The 12,019-nt window shown below is 39.0% G+C and overlaps 1 protein-coding gene across 2 annotated transcripts; it reads right to left on the reverse strand.

Moving 5' to 3' along the window:
- Positions 1–744: 744 nt before the first annotated feature.
- mrs2 (magnesium transporter MRS2) lies at positions 745–9,980 on the reverse strand. 2 transcript variants are annotated; one of them, XM_017474235.3, is made up of 11 exons: positions 9,242–9,980; positions 8,915–8,988; positions 7,096–7,132; positions 6,885–7,012; positions 6,067–6,240; positions 5,725–5,855; positions 2,726–2,842; positions 2,403–2,555; positions 2,114–2,231; positions 1,822–1,935; positions 745–1,226 (listed from the first exon to the last, which is right to left on the reverse strand). In XM_017474235.3, exons 1-11 carry the CDS (start codon positions 9,435–9,437, stop codon positions 1,155–1,157), a joined length of 1,314 nt encoding a protein of 437 aa, XP_017329724.1. In that variant the 5' UTR covers positions 9,438–9,980; the 3' UTR covers positions 745–1,154. The 2 variants fall into 2 exon arrangements, with proteins under 2 accessions (XP_017329724.1, XP_017329732.1); XM_017474243.3 differs by having other exon boundaries at positions 6,885–6,997; positions 9,242–9,976.
- Positions 9,981–12,019: the final 2,039 nt, after the last annotated feature.

Below are 12,019 nucleotides of genomic sequence, written 5' to 3' on the forward strand. Positions count from 1 at the left end.
TTCTGTACGTAGCCTAACGCGTTGATAACTTATTGTAATTAAGCAAAACCTCGCCAAAATATGTAGTTTCTTTTTTTGTTTTAACGAAAACCCTTGATTTCTGGAAATCCTTCACTGAAATTCGTAGTGATAGTTAAACAGTTAGCCTAATAGTTCTAACCGTTCTTTTAAAACGGTGCCTTTGCTGAATGAAACCCCTGTGTTGTATTGTTCTACACAGCACCTTTAGGGTTTCCCCTCAGACAGACATATCGCAAACCTTTTTAGTGGTAGATGGAACATTTTTTTTTTTTTAAGCAGAGTCCATCATAAGCACTCCGACTTCAGCAATCAGGAATATCTCTTTACATGACTGTAAAAGGCATCACCCTTCAAACATTCCATTCAAATACACCAGCTGAATAAATAAGAAATGAAATAATTCAATAACATTGTTAAAACAGTTGAAGCCACAATGACATACTGTAAACCTCAGTGTATTTTCAATATAACGCTGATACTTTTAACATGTTTTACTCAACTATGCACGCAGAAATGAAACTCGTCGAAAGGGGTATGTCGTCCTCTGCTGGACTAACTGTGCATTAGTATATACATACTCGATGCAACGTGAAAATATGAACTGACAATGTACTGTGCACGCACCGTGCACTTTATTGGGAACACCTGTACATTCACGCAGTTAACTAATACGTGTAAGAATATAAGTGTATATTCAAATCATTAGCAGTCACAAACCCCAAGGAAGTAACTTATATTGAAGCTCTTTATTTTAAGTTATGTACCCATCAGTATGGGTGATCGATTATTTAAAGTATATGGAACCCGTCACATAGGTATTTAAGGGCTAACCTAATTAAGATTAACAGCTTAAAACCAACAAGAGGTGTGTTCATAACATCACATCAATCAGTGACTTACCAACAAGTAAACTGAAAAAGTTAAAATCCCTGGTTACAAATATAGTGGGTAAAAATCAGATTGATTTCTGTCTTCAATGCTTAAGATGTTGTAATAGACACGAAGAGGAAAATATGTCAGTTCTATTGCCGGTTGCTTTTTAAGTATTTACTACAATTAAAAGCACAATATATCAGTTTAGAATAGATTTACTGCACACAGAAAAACAGACGGAACAACATGGGGTCACACTATCATCTAACTCCAGGTTTTAGATCTGTGCCTTTTAATGTGCTGAGTTGGCTTTTCCTCCAAACAGGTGGGATCTGTGAAAGAAGATAATAAGAGAATGATCATAACAGAATCGAAAGCTTTCTATGTTACATCAATAAATTTGACTTTATCATAATGTATTGCAAGCATAGAAAACAAATAAACTTTATTATTTCTAGATTTACTAACATATGGTAATTGTTGTAATTGATGTGATAATGCAGCAAAATGGACAAATACAATCAACATAGATTTATTTATTTATTTAACCCTAAATTCGCATAAAACATTTCATTAAAAGTTAATGGTTGTAACTTGATATTGATCTACAGAGGTGCTGATTTTATTATCTGAACATTTTGGAAACTAGGCACTTTCTGGCATAGGTGATGTACACAATTATGAAAATAACTGATTTACATGGGCATAGCAAACCACATAGTAATTCACTGATCAAGAACATTGTTAATGCAATCTGGAGAAGAAAATCTGAAGCACACTATAGCTCAAGATAACAGTGTGCTAATACTTCTTGAGAGCACAGAATTTCAAGTTATTATGGAGAATAAGAAGGGGGTGCAGTGCTGTAAAGGACTAATCAAAATTATGGTCGAGAATGTGAATTGTGTTTTGTAGTTCTGTATTTACTGGAGGAGGAGAGCTGGGCTCTAAGTGTCGTCCCAGGAAAGAAAGCAGTCGCCTCCAGATGAGTCCACTGCCTAAGAACATGACTCCTGTCACTAACCAGAATGCACGTGGATCCTACACACACACAAGCAAAATGAGTCCATTATCCTCCAAAAAACAACTACTACTGTAAAAATGCATTAATTATAAATGTGCTGCCTTACACCTATAGTTATTCAGTTCTATGAATTAGGCAGTGTCATTCTGCTGCCATTCTAAGCACATGAACCTGTAAGCTAGCAAATCTATATACCTCTTCAAATGAAGACATCAGATTCATGCCAAAGGCCACTCCCATCAAACCAAATAAGGAAAGGGAGAAGGTTCCCATGGTAAGCTGGAGGTTCAGGCGCATCATCACATTTCGATGACTAGTGCAAATATAGCAACAGAGACACAGTAAGTGACTATTTGTTCTTAATGTCAAGACTGAAAGAAAAATACTAAAATCCTAAGTGAGTGTAAATGGAATGCTCCAGCATCCAGATCTGTCTGTCATTGTTATTTTTATTTTATGGTGGGTGGCATTTACATTCCTGTACCTGTCCAGGTTGATGAAGATGACACTCTCCGAGTCATCGATTAGCCCCTTCAGCTCTCGAGCTTTGTTTCCCAGCTCCTCTGCCTGCATGAAATAGTTCTCCAAGAGTAACTCCATCTCGTGAGCATGATCTATCCCCAAACTACTCTCCTCACTGCCTCCACACACAAACAACACATGCACACCCACAAGCGCATAAAAGCAAATGGAAATAAGCTGAAACACACACTGGTTATTTTATCAATGGTTAGACATATCACTGTTGTAGGTATTTAATTCAGTAGATTACCAAAACCATAATAAAACTGCAAGCATTTCACCTACAACACACGGGGGTCAGTCCATTTGGTGAGACACAGTTCCTCGATCAGCTCGTCCTCATCCAGAATCTTCAGCAGGCTATCCTTAAATACTTTAATGTCAGTCTCCAGTTCAGAGAGACTACAGGAAAATACAATTGGTGTTATATGCCTTTGAAAGTAGAAAGATCAGATCCCATGTGCATTATACACATCAGAATTATTCAATCCCCATTGCAAATCGGGTTTATTGTCAAAATGGACAGAGTTTCAGATGTTTGCAGTGAACAAATCAAACAAAAGCAATTGAAATACAGTGGCGAGAAAAAGTATGTGAACCTTTTGGAATTTCATGGTTTACGGAATAAATTGGTCATAAAATGTGATCTGATCTTCATCCAAGTCAAGGGTATTAACAAATATAATGTGTCTAAAATAATAACACAAAAAAAATTATGATCCCTCATGTCTTTATTGAGAACAACCAAAAAAAGCCTCATAGTGCATGTGGAAAAAGTATGTGAACACTTGAGTTAATGACCTCAAAAAAGCTAATTGGAGTCTCGTTAAGAAAATGAGTTTGGAGGTGTGGACTACAGCTACTTTGACTGATAAAAACCCCTCAAACTTTTGGAGTTTGCTCTGCACAAGAAGAACACGCTTATGTGAGCCATGCCTCGCCAAAAGGAGCTTTCAGAGGATCTACGATCAAGAATTGTTGATTTACATAATGCTGGCAAGGATTACAAAGGGATTTCAAAGACTTTAGAAATTCACCAGTCTACAGTTAGGCAAACATTTTACAAATGGAGACACATGGGACAGTTGCTACTCTACCAAGAAGTGGGCACCTAGTCAAAATGACACCCAGAGCACATCGAAGACTCATCAATGAGGTAAAGAAACAACCCTGAATGACAGCCAAAGATTTGAAGGCATCATTGGAACTGGCTAACATCTCTTTTCATGAGTCTACAATACGTAAAACATTGAACAAGCAGGGTGTCTACTGCAGGACACCACGAAGGAAGCCACTGCTTACTAAAAAGAACATTGCCTGAAGTTTACAAAAGAGCATACTGACACTCCACAGCGGTATTCGCAAAATGTTTTGTGGACTGATGAAACTAAGATTGAACTATTTGAAAAACCACACAGCACTACATGTGGTGTAGAAAGGGCCCGGCATATCATCATGAAAACATCATCCCAACCGTAAAGTATGGTGGAGGAAACATCATGATTTGGGCTTGCTTTGCTGCATCAGGGCCTGGCCAGCTTGCAATCATTGAGCTGAAGATGAATTCCCAAGTATATCAGACAATTCTTCAGGATAATGTGAGAATGTCTGTACATCAGCTGAAACTGTGTAGAAGTTGGGTGATGCAACAGGACAACGACCCAAAACACCGGAGCAAGTCCACAACAGAATGGCTTCAGAAAAACAAAATCCACCTTCTGGAGGGGCCAAGTCAGAGCCCAGACTTCAACCCAATAGAGATGCTATGGACTGACTTGAAGAGAGCCATACACATGAGACGTCCAAAGAATAAGACAGAGCTAAAGCAGTTCTGCCAGGAAGAATGGGCTAAAATTCCTCCTGAATGATGTGCAGGTCTGATCCACAGCTACAGGAAGCACCTGGTTGAGGTTATTGCTGCTGGGGGGGGGTCAACCAGTTATTAATTCTAAGGGTTCACTTACTTTTTCCACTGCCATTTTGAATGTTGAATGAGTGTGTTCAATAAGGACATGAGGGATCAGAATTTTTTTTGTGTTATTATTTTAGACACATTATATTCGTCAATACCTTTGACTTAGATGAAGATCAGATCACATATCACATTTTATGACAAATTTATTCAGAAAACCATGAAATTCCAAAAGCTTCACATACTTTTTCTTGCCACTGTAATTAAACACAATGTGGTTTCAAGTGGTTTCCCCAAATTCAACTGAAAATGCAACTTATAATGAGTTCTCCAGTTTCAAAATTATTCAACCCCCTGAATAGAATCCCTCACAACAGCACAAATATGCAAAACAGATGTTGTCTCAAGCACATATGATGCAACTAATCAAGGCCTTCATTAGTTACACCAGGTGTGCTTGAGCTTGAACACATGAAATACTATATTCAATATGAACTGGCTAGGGGTAGAAAATGTATTAAATAACTGGATGGGGCAGAAAAAGGAAGCTCTCAACGGTTACAACCAGATTTCTGAGAAGGCGGGTTGTGAAAAACCCTCAAGTGACTGCAGAAGGCCTGCAGCACGACTTGGTGTCAACAGACACTGAGGTTTCAGTGAGTACAGTAAGGCACGTACTAAACGCAGAAGGTTTCCATGCCAGAACTCCAAGAGGTACTTCACTACTGACCCAAAAGCACAAGAAAAGACGGCTCAAAATCATATAAATAAGCCACAGAAGTTTTGGGATTCTGTTCTGTGGAGCGATGAAACAAAACAGGAACTTTTCTGCACGATGGATCAGCGGTATGTCTGGAGGAAGAAGAATGAAGAAAGAACACGGAAGAAAGCGGTTGCAGCACGCAAACCCAAGAATATTACTGAACTGGCCATTGCTCACGAGAAATGGGCTAAGATTCGTTAGGAATGCTGCCAGAAGCTATGCATCTCGTTTGTAGCAGGTAATAACAGAAAAAGGGTGCTCTACTAAGTACTAAAGATGTTTGCCATAAAGGGGTTAAATAATTTGAAACTGGAGAAGTCATTATAAGTTGCATTTTCAGTTGAATTGGGGGAAACCACTTGAAGCATTCATTGTGTTGAACTATTTAAATTGCTTTTGTTTGATTTGTTCATTGCAAACAGCTGAAAGTCTGTAAATTTTGACAATAAATCTGATTTGCAATGGGGGTTGAATCATTGTGATTGCAACTGTAAATACAATTTATTCCAACTTAAGGAAATAACTACATCCAAATTTGATTCAAGAAAATAAATAACACTTATGACATATAGAGTGTAAGACAGTTGATATTCCTCACCAAACTCTTACCTCTTACTGTTGAGGAGAAGCATGTGTAGTTTACTACGATCTGCAGACAGAAGCTTGGGATCCACTAATGATTCGAGGCAATCTAAAATCTGGGGCTGAACCTCATTTAGCCTTGCCTGGAGGGTGTTTATCTGCATGTAAACCCACAGGCCCAAATGACTACATCTTGAAGATTATACTGATGTTACACTGATGGAAGGATAATATAGTGATATGCTATAAATCTATGACAAATAAGTAATTCTCTTTTGACAAAAACATTTCACTAAAACAATTTGCTTACTTGCTTGTTAGCACCGAAATGAAGTGTAATGTGAACATCACTAAAGATCCAGCATTTACCCTGTGCTGTAGAATGGCCTCCAAGGCTCTAAACTCGAAAGGTAGTGAATAGGTGGCCAGAGCACCATCTCCTGCTAACTGTGGCCCCAGCTCCAAAACCAGCCACTTCTCCAAACCAAGCCCACGGAAATCCAACACCAGCAGGCATTCTGGAGTTACTACTGCTTTTAGGGACTGAAGACATGGGTTTGGTTAAAAAATACAAATTTGCATATTCTTTTAATATAGACCATCAAGCAAAGGCAACAAATGATGAGCAGAAATGATGAGGTTAAGCAGCCAGTTGTAGTCCTTTTTACAACATCTATCATGTTACGTGACAATTCAAAGCAGTGTCTTGTTTTGCATCTGTATTGTAAAGCAGAATGTTTCTTCCGCAAATGATAAATAAGGAATAAAAAACAACAGTCTGTGCTATTATATGAAAATAACACACGCTGGTTGTTACATGACACACAAGCGGAATACTCAGAGAAAACGGGAACCGAGACTCGTTCCATAAATGTTAAATAAATGCCTCCTAACGAAAAAACTTCGCATCAATGACTAAGAATTATTTTGTTAAAGAACAACCCATTTCAAACCTGTTAATGATTAGTCTTAGATTATGTGGAGTGTCCCTAGATTATGTGTCTGTACAAGTCCCTGTGTTTGAGCTGTTACTATAGAAACAATAACGTATTAGAATTACTTGTGCTGTTAGACGAAAATAATGCACACCTTCTGACCAATCAGATTTGAACATTCAACTACGCTGTGGTATAATGGCCTTTATCCAATGAGAACAATATCTAAATGTGGTTAAAAAAGGAAATTACCTCCATGCGTATGATGATTGCTTTATTTCGTGATGTGATGCTGGTGAGGTGTTGGAATCTCAGGTCTCTTGCCTGCAACCCAAGTTCCTGATAAAGCTCTGTTTTCTTTTTCTCTGAAAAAAAAAAAGCTATATGAGACAATACATTATTTTTAAATTTCCAATAATACTCCGGTTACATTTCTTGATCATAAGTGAATCATGAAACTTACCAAATGACGTGACATTCCCCTCAGGATCGAATTTCATCTGTTAAGCAAAAGACAAGTGAGATATGATTACTGAGACAGAGAGTTACAGAGATGTGTTGTCCTTAAACATGCTCTTTAAGAGTAAAATGATGCGTGCTGGTTCTGTCCTCACTCTCGCTGTAACTGGTGGCATGGTAATATGCGGAACTACAAACATCATTGTTGATATACCAACACAGGTATTACATAGTTATGTGTTTACTGAAAACAACTAGGATTAGGTTTGCAAAACCTACCCTGAATGACATGCACAATATTTATAATCCACATGACTTTTAATTGTGAAAAAAATTTATTTTATGTAAATATGGTTTAAAGTTTCATCAACAAGGGGCACTGTGGCTTAGGGGTTAGCACATTTGCCTCACACCTCCAGGGTCAGGGATTCGTTTCCCGCCTCTGCCCAGGGTGTGTGAAGTTTGCATGTTCTCCTCATGCTTTGAGGGTTTCCTACAGGTACTCTGGTTTCCTCCCCCAGTCCAAAGACATGCGTTGTAGGCCGAATGGCATCTCTAAATTGTCTGTAGAGTGTGAATGGGTGTGCAATTGTGCCCTGCGATGGATTGGCAGCCCGTTGAGTGTCCCCCACATTGTGCCACGAGTCCCCTGGGGTAGGTTCCGAGCTTCCAGTGACCATGTGTAGGATAAGTGGTATTGAAAATGGATGGATGGATGGATGGATGGATCAACGTGTGGGTCTGCTTTTATTTCGGCTAACGTTTTCCTACATTACGCGTTATGCCTTTCAACCTCAAACTGACAGTGGGACTGAAAACTATGGAAATTCACCTCTACCGAACACGACCAATGCAGCAGAGCTTTGGTCCTTTACTCTTTCCAGCTCTTTCACCTCCTAATCTGTATTCTCTGATCAAACACAAACGTTTCCAAAGCTTCAACTTTCACACCAATATTGAACCAATAAGAACCTTTCTGCTTGTCATCTTGTACATCACTAACGAGCCAAGCCGAGGATCCATCAGTGCCACTGTGTACGTCACTAGCGAGCCAAGCCGAGGATTCATCAGTGCCACTGTGTCATATATGGGGCGGCTGTGGCTCAGGTGGTAGAGTGGGTTGTCCACTAATCAAAGGGTTGGTGGTTCAATTCCCGTCCCACGTGACTCCACATCTCAAAGTGTCCTCAAATGTCATCTTGTCCATCACTAACAAGCCAACCCCAAGTTGCTCCCTAGTGCCTTGCTTGGCAGCTCTGCTACCATTGGTGTGTGTGTGAGAGAGTGGGTGAATGAGACACAACATAAAACCACCAAGGTTAAAAAAAAAAAACTTATATAGTATAAAAAAAACTAAATAAGTGCAGACCATTTGCCATATTATATTATATTATATTATATTATATTATATTATATTATATAATATACACACATTTATTTATTTGACATTGCTGGGTCCAACATTTACTGTCTCCACTGGAGTGGATTTATCATTATGACACTGAACATGACTAGAATATTGAGAAAAGAACCTCATGCTCTTTTGCTTTTAGGGGCCAATAGCAGACACTGACTGATATCCCTTAGGTTTGGGATTACTGACATTTTTTTCCTCCATTGTAACTCTGCACCAGCAATGTTCCCCTGTCATGTCACGTGACACGCAATCACTAACTTCTCGAGGGATTAAGAAATCTACAGCACTAACCAACAAATCAGCACCAGAATCACACAATCAGAAGTATTAGAATATAAATGTATTTAATGTGTTTCGGGGTGGAGTTTTCGTGGGATAACATATTTGTCATGTTTTGTGAACTTACCACGATGAAGACAGGAGCCACACTGGACAGAGCTGCATGTGAAGAGTCTGTAACACTGCCACGACAGAGGAGGGCTGATGGGGGGGACAATCAGGGTAAGTGCATATGCATTTACAGGCGTGTGATTATATTTTGCATCATTTCACCAACCGATGAGCACGTGAAAAGGGGTGTTATTACATCTTTTGCATTTGCAGTTAGATTTTCATAAGAATAACAATGAGACAGCAAAAGTCACTTTACTGCTATGTGAGCAAGACCCTTAAAAAAGTCTAGTAACTGTTTTACTTCCCAAATATGTTAGTTTGAAGGGTCTCCTACACTTACTGCTGTGACTGGGTGTGCATGTGAGGCGTGTTGTGTCTGGAGGAACATGTCTGTATGTCCACACAGCTGCTGAACGATGAGCACTGGGAGGACGCCCCAGAGGTGATCTCGACCCCTTCAATATCCCACGAGTCCAACATCTTGTAGAGACTATCCGCGGACCCTCTCGATATAAAAATCTCACACATGCTTCCATTTTAACCGAACAAGGCCAAGACCCTGTTAAAAGTGCCTTTTCTATGACATATCTCAGTTATTTTAAACAGAGCTGCGTCCTCCAGATGTATCCAGACAGCCTTGTGTAAGTCCAAGTGGCTTTAATTTTTTTTTAAAGAAAAAGTTTTAAAAAAACAAAAATAAAAAAAAAGTTTTGACTTGGTATAAATTCTTCGTGGTTTGCTTATTTATTTGTAAACTAACCAGCACAGGACAAAATGGCTTAATCTTGATTCTAAAAACGAACAGTAAGCTAAATCTTCAGCTCTCTTGCTAAGCTGTATGGACGAATGGAGAAGAACGGCTCTTCATAAACTCCTGTTCATCGCCTCACTACCACATTTATAAAGGTGTTTTTATTCTTATTTTTAAAATCTAAATCTTCCCAGAACGTGTCAATACGCGTATAAAGCCAGAAAGCTGTAAATGTTTTCGGTTGTAGGTTATGACCAAAATAACCAGCATGCACTGGGGCAATTGCCGGTGCTCTCAGCACGTGGTGCGAGAAACAATAGGTGTGTTCGACTTCACGCGGCGCTGCGCGGAACGATCGGAGGCTGACTTGAAGCAGTGCATGCCGGTTAGAATTTTTGTCCGACTTGAGACGCCACGTCACAGTGACGTATGGCATCAAAGTATCGCGATAGAGATACGAGATCAGCCAGCTCTTTCAGGCAGCACAGCTTCTCCAGAGCGGCTGCACGAACTCTAATTAGCCAGACACAGAGACGACAACGATGACGTGCTTTACATGTTTGTTCTGACAGCTTCCGCTAAGGCTCACAAATCCGTATTTTTATAAAAACCCTTTTCATGTAATCTTAATGTTATATTGTGTCATGTTTATCAAAATAAAACTGATTTTTAAAACTATACACCACACTTTATTATTATTATTATTATTATTATTTTAATCATTCAGGCTTATGTTGAACTTTCTTCTTATACATACAGGCATGAACTCGACCTAATCGGTGGAAAATGTTTCTGTTTACTACATGTCAAATTCAGACGTCTGTTTATCTGAGAAATATTCCAATCCAATCTTATCCACTTCGTCTGTGATCAAGAAAACAAACACCGCGCGAGCGTCACTACGGGAAGCAGAACGTGTCCGAGTTAACGGCTCCGTTTTCAACTCCTCCCCCAACTGCAAATGTTAACTGTCCCCGATTGGTTACATCCAGCCGCAGCCCAAGTCGAACACACCTATTTTTAAATCCAGAGATTCGCCACTGTTAACACTTCCGGGTTTTGTTTTTCTGCTAGAGGGCGCTGGCGCGAAAGGTTTGAAAATGAATAGGAGATGCACTAAAATGTCATTTGCAAAGACCTTTTAAACAAATCGTTTCACTTCTTTTCTCAACACAAAATCCATCCATCCATTTTCCATGCTGCTTATCCTTCACAAGGGACTCAGGGGATACTCTAGACGGGGTTCCAAACTATCACAGGGCACACACATTCATACACTATGGACAATTTGGAAATGCCAATACAACAGACTACAACACATGTCTTTGGACTAGGGGAGGAAACCAGCATACCCAGAAGAGTCCCCAAAGCACAGTGAGAACATGCACACTACACACACAGGGGGAGGCAGGATTCAAGCCCATAACCCTGGAGTTGCCTGGCAAACGTGTTAACCACTAAGTCATCTGTGCCACCATCAACACAAACTGACACAATAACTGACAAAATCATATTGGCGATTTTAAATTCCACTTTTGGGATGTTGAATCAGTGTTCTTATTGTGTCATTCAGCTGATAAGCCAATCAGCATCCTGTAGCTGCAGTGATGGTGTCTTCCACATAGATGCCCATAGCTGTAGAAAAAAATGTTTTAATTCTAGAGGATACTTCAATGCATTTTTTTTTTTTTTTTTACAAAGCCTTCAAGGGTAACTAGGGAGATTTTATTTTAAAGAAATATATAATCAGTACCCATAGTTTAGTATACTATACCCACAGATTTGTAAACTTTACCCTTGGATTTAAAATCCATGAATGGATTTTAAAATCCATGACACAATCTCTCAATATCAGGTACCAGCATCAATGGCAGAATTGATGCAGCTTTTATATTTCATTTATTATGATATGAGTTGTGAAAAGTGTTTAACAAGTTTGTAAAAGCAGTCAATTCTGGTTTATGGCAATATTAGGTGTTTATGCAAATATCTTTTTATATTTATTCATATGTTCATTAAAATATTTATGCTGTTAAAAAGCAACAAAAACATTATCTTAAACTGTATTGTCTTTTATTTTCGGACTAACGTTCTGTTGCTAGCATAATTTATTTTGTTTTAAATGTTGGATGTAGACGCGAGTGCCATAACCATGACATCAGCTCACCCATGAAGAGGTGCTTATTTTAGTAGACGTCCAAAACATCCAATGTTTGTGTTTTTCTATTCAGAATTTTAAATAAATGGCTCATTCTGCCAATGGCTTGTCCATAGTCATATGCACCCTGCCACCTTCTGATGACTTGCTGGACATTAACAATGAGAAATTAGTAGTCTATGTACACACAAAGAAGACTTAGTACTTAT

This window comes from Ictalurus punctatus, chromosome 1 (assembly GCF_001660625.3).
Source record: "Ictalurus punctatus breed USDA103 chromosome 1, Coco_2.0, whole genome shotgun sequence".
Lineage (NCBI taxonomy): Eukaryota > Metazoa > Chordata > Actinopteri > Siluriformes > Ictaluridae > Ictalurus > Ictalurus punctatus.

What these genes read in the sequence shown, in the direction of transcription:
- mrs2 (XM_017474235.3), bottom strand. Translation starts at nt 9,437, where the DNA reads ATGGAAGCATGTGTGAGATTTTTATATCGAGAGGGTCCGCGGATAGTC. An exon ending in AGGCCATTCTACAGCACAGG is followed by an intron (nt 5,856 to 6,066) that starts GTAAATGCTGGA and finishes GTTTACATGCAG; the next exon opens with ATAAACACCCTCCAGGCAAG. An exon ending in TGATGTCTTCATTTGAAGAG is followed by an intron (nt 1,936 to 2,113) that starts GTATATAGATTT and finishes GTGTGTGTGTAG; the next exon opens with GATCCACGTGCATTCTGGTT.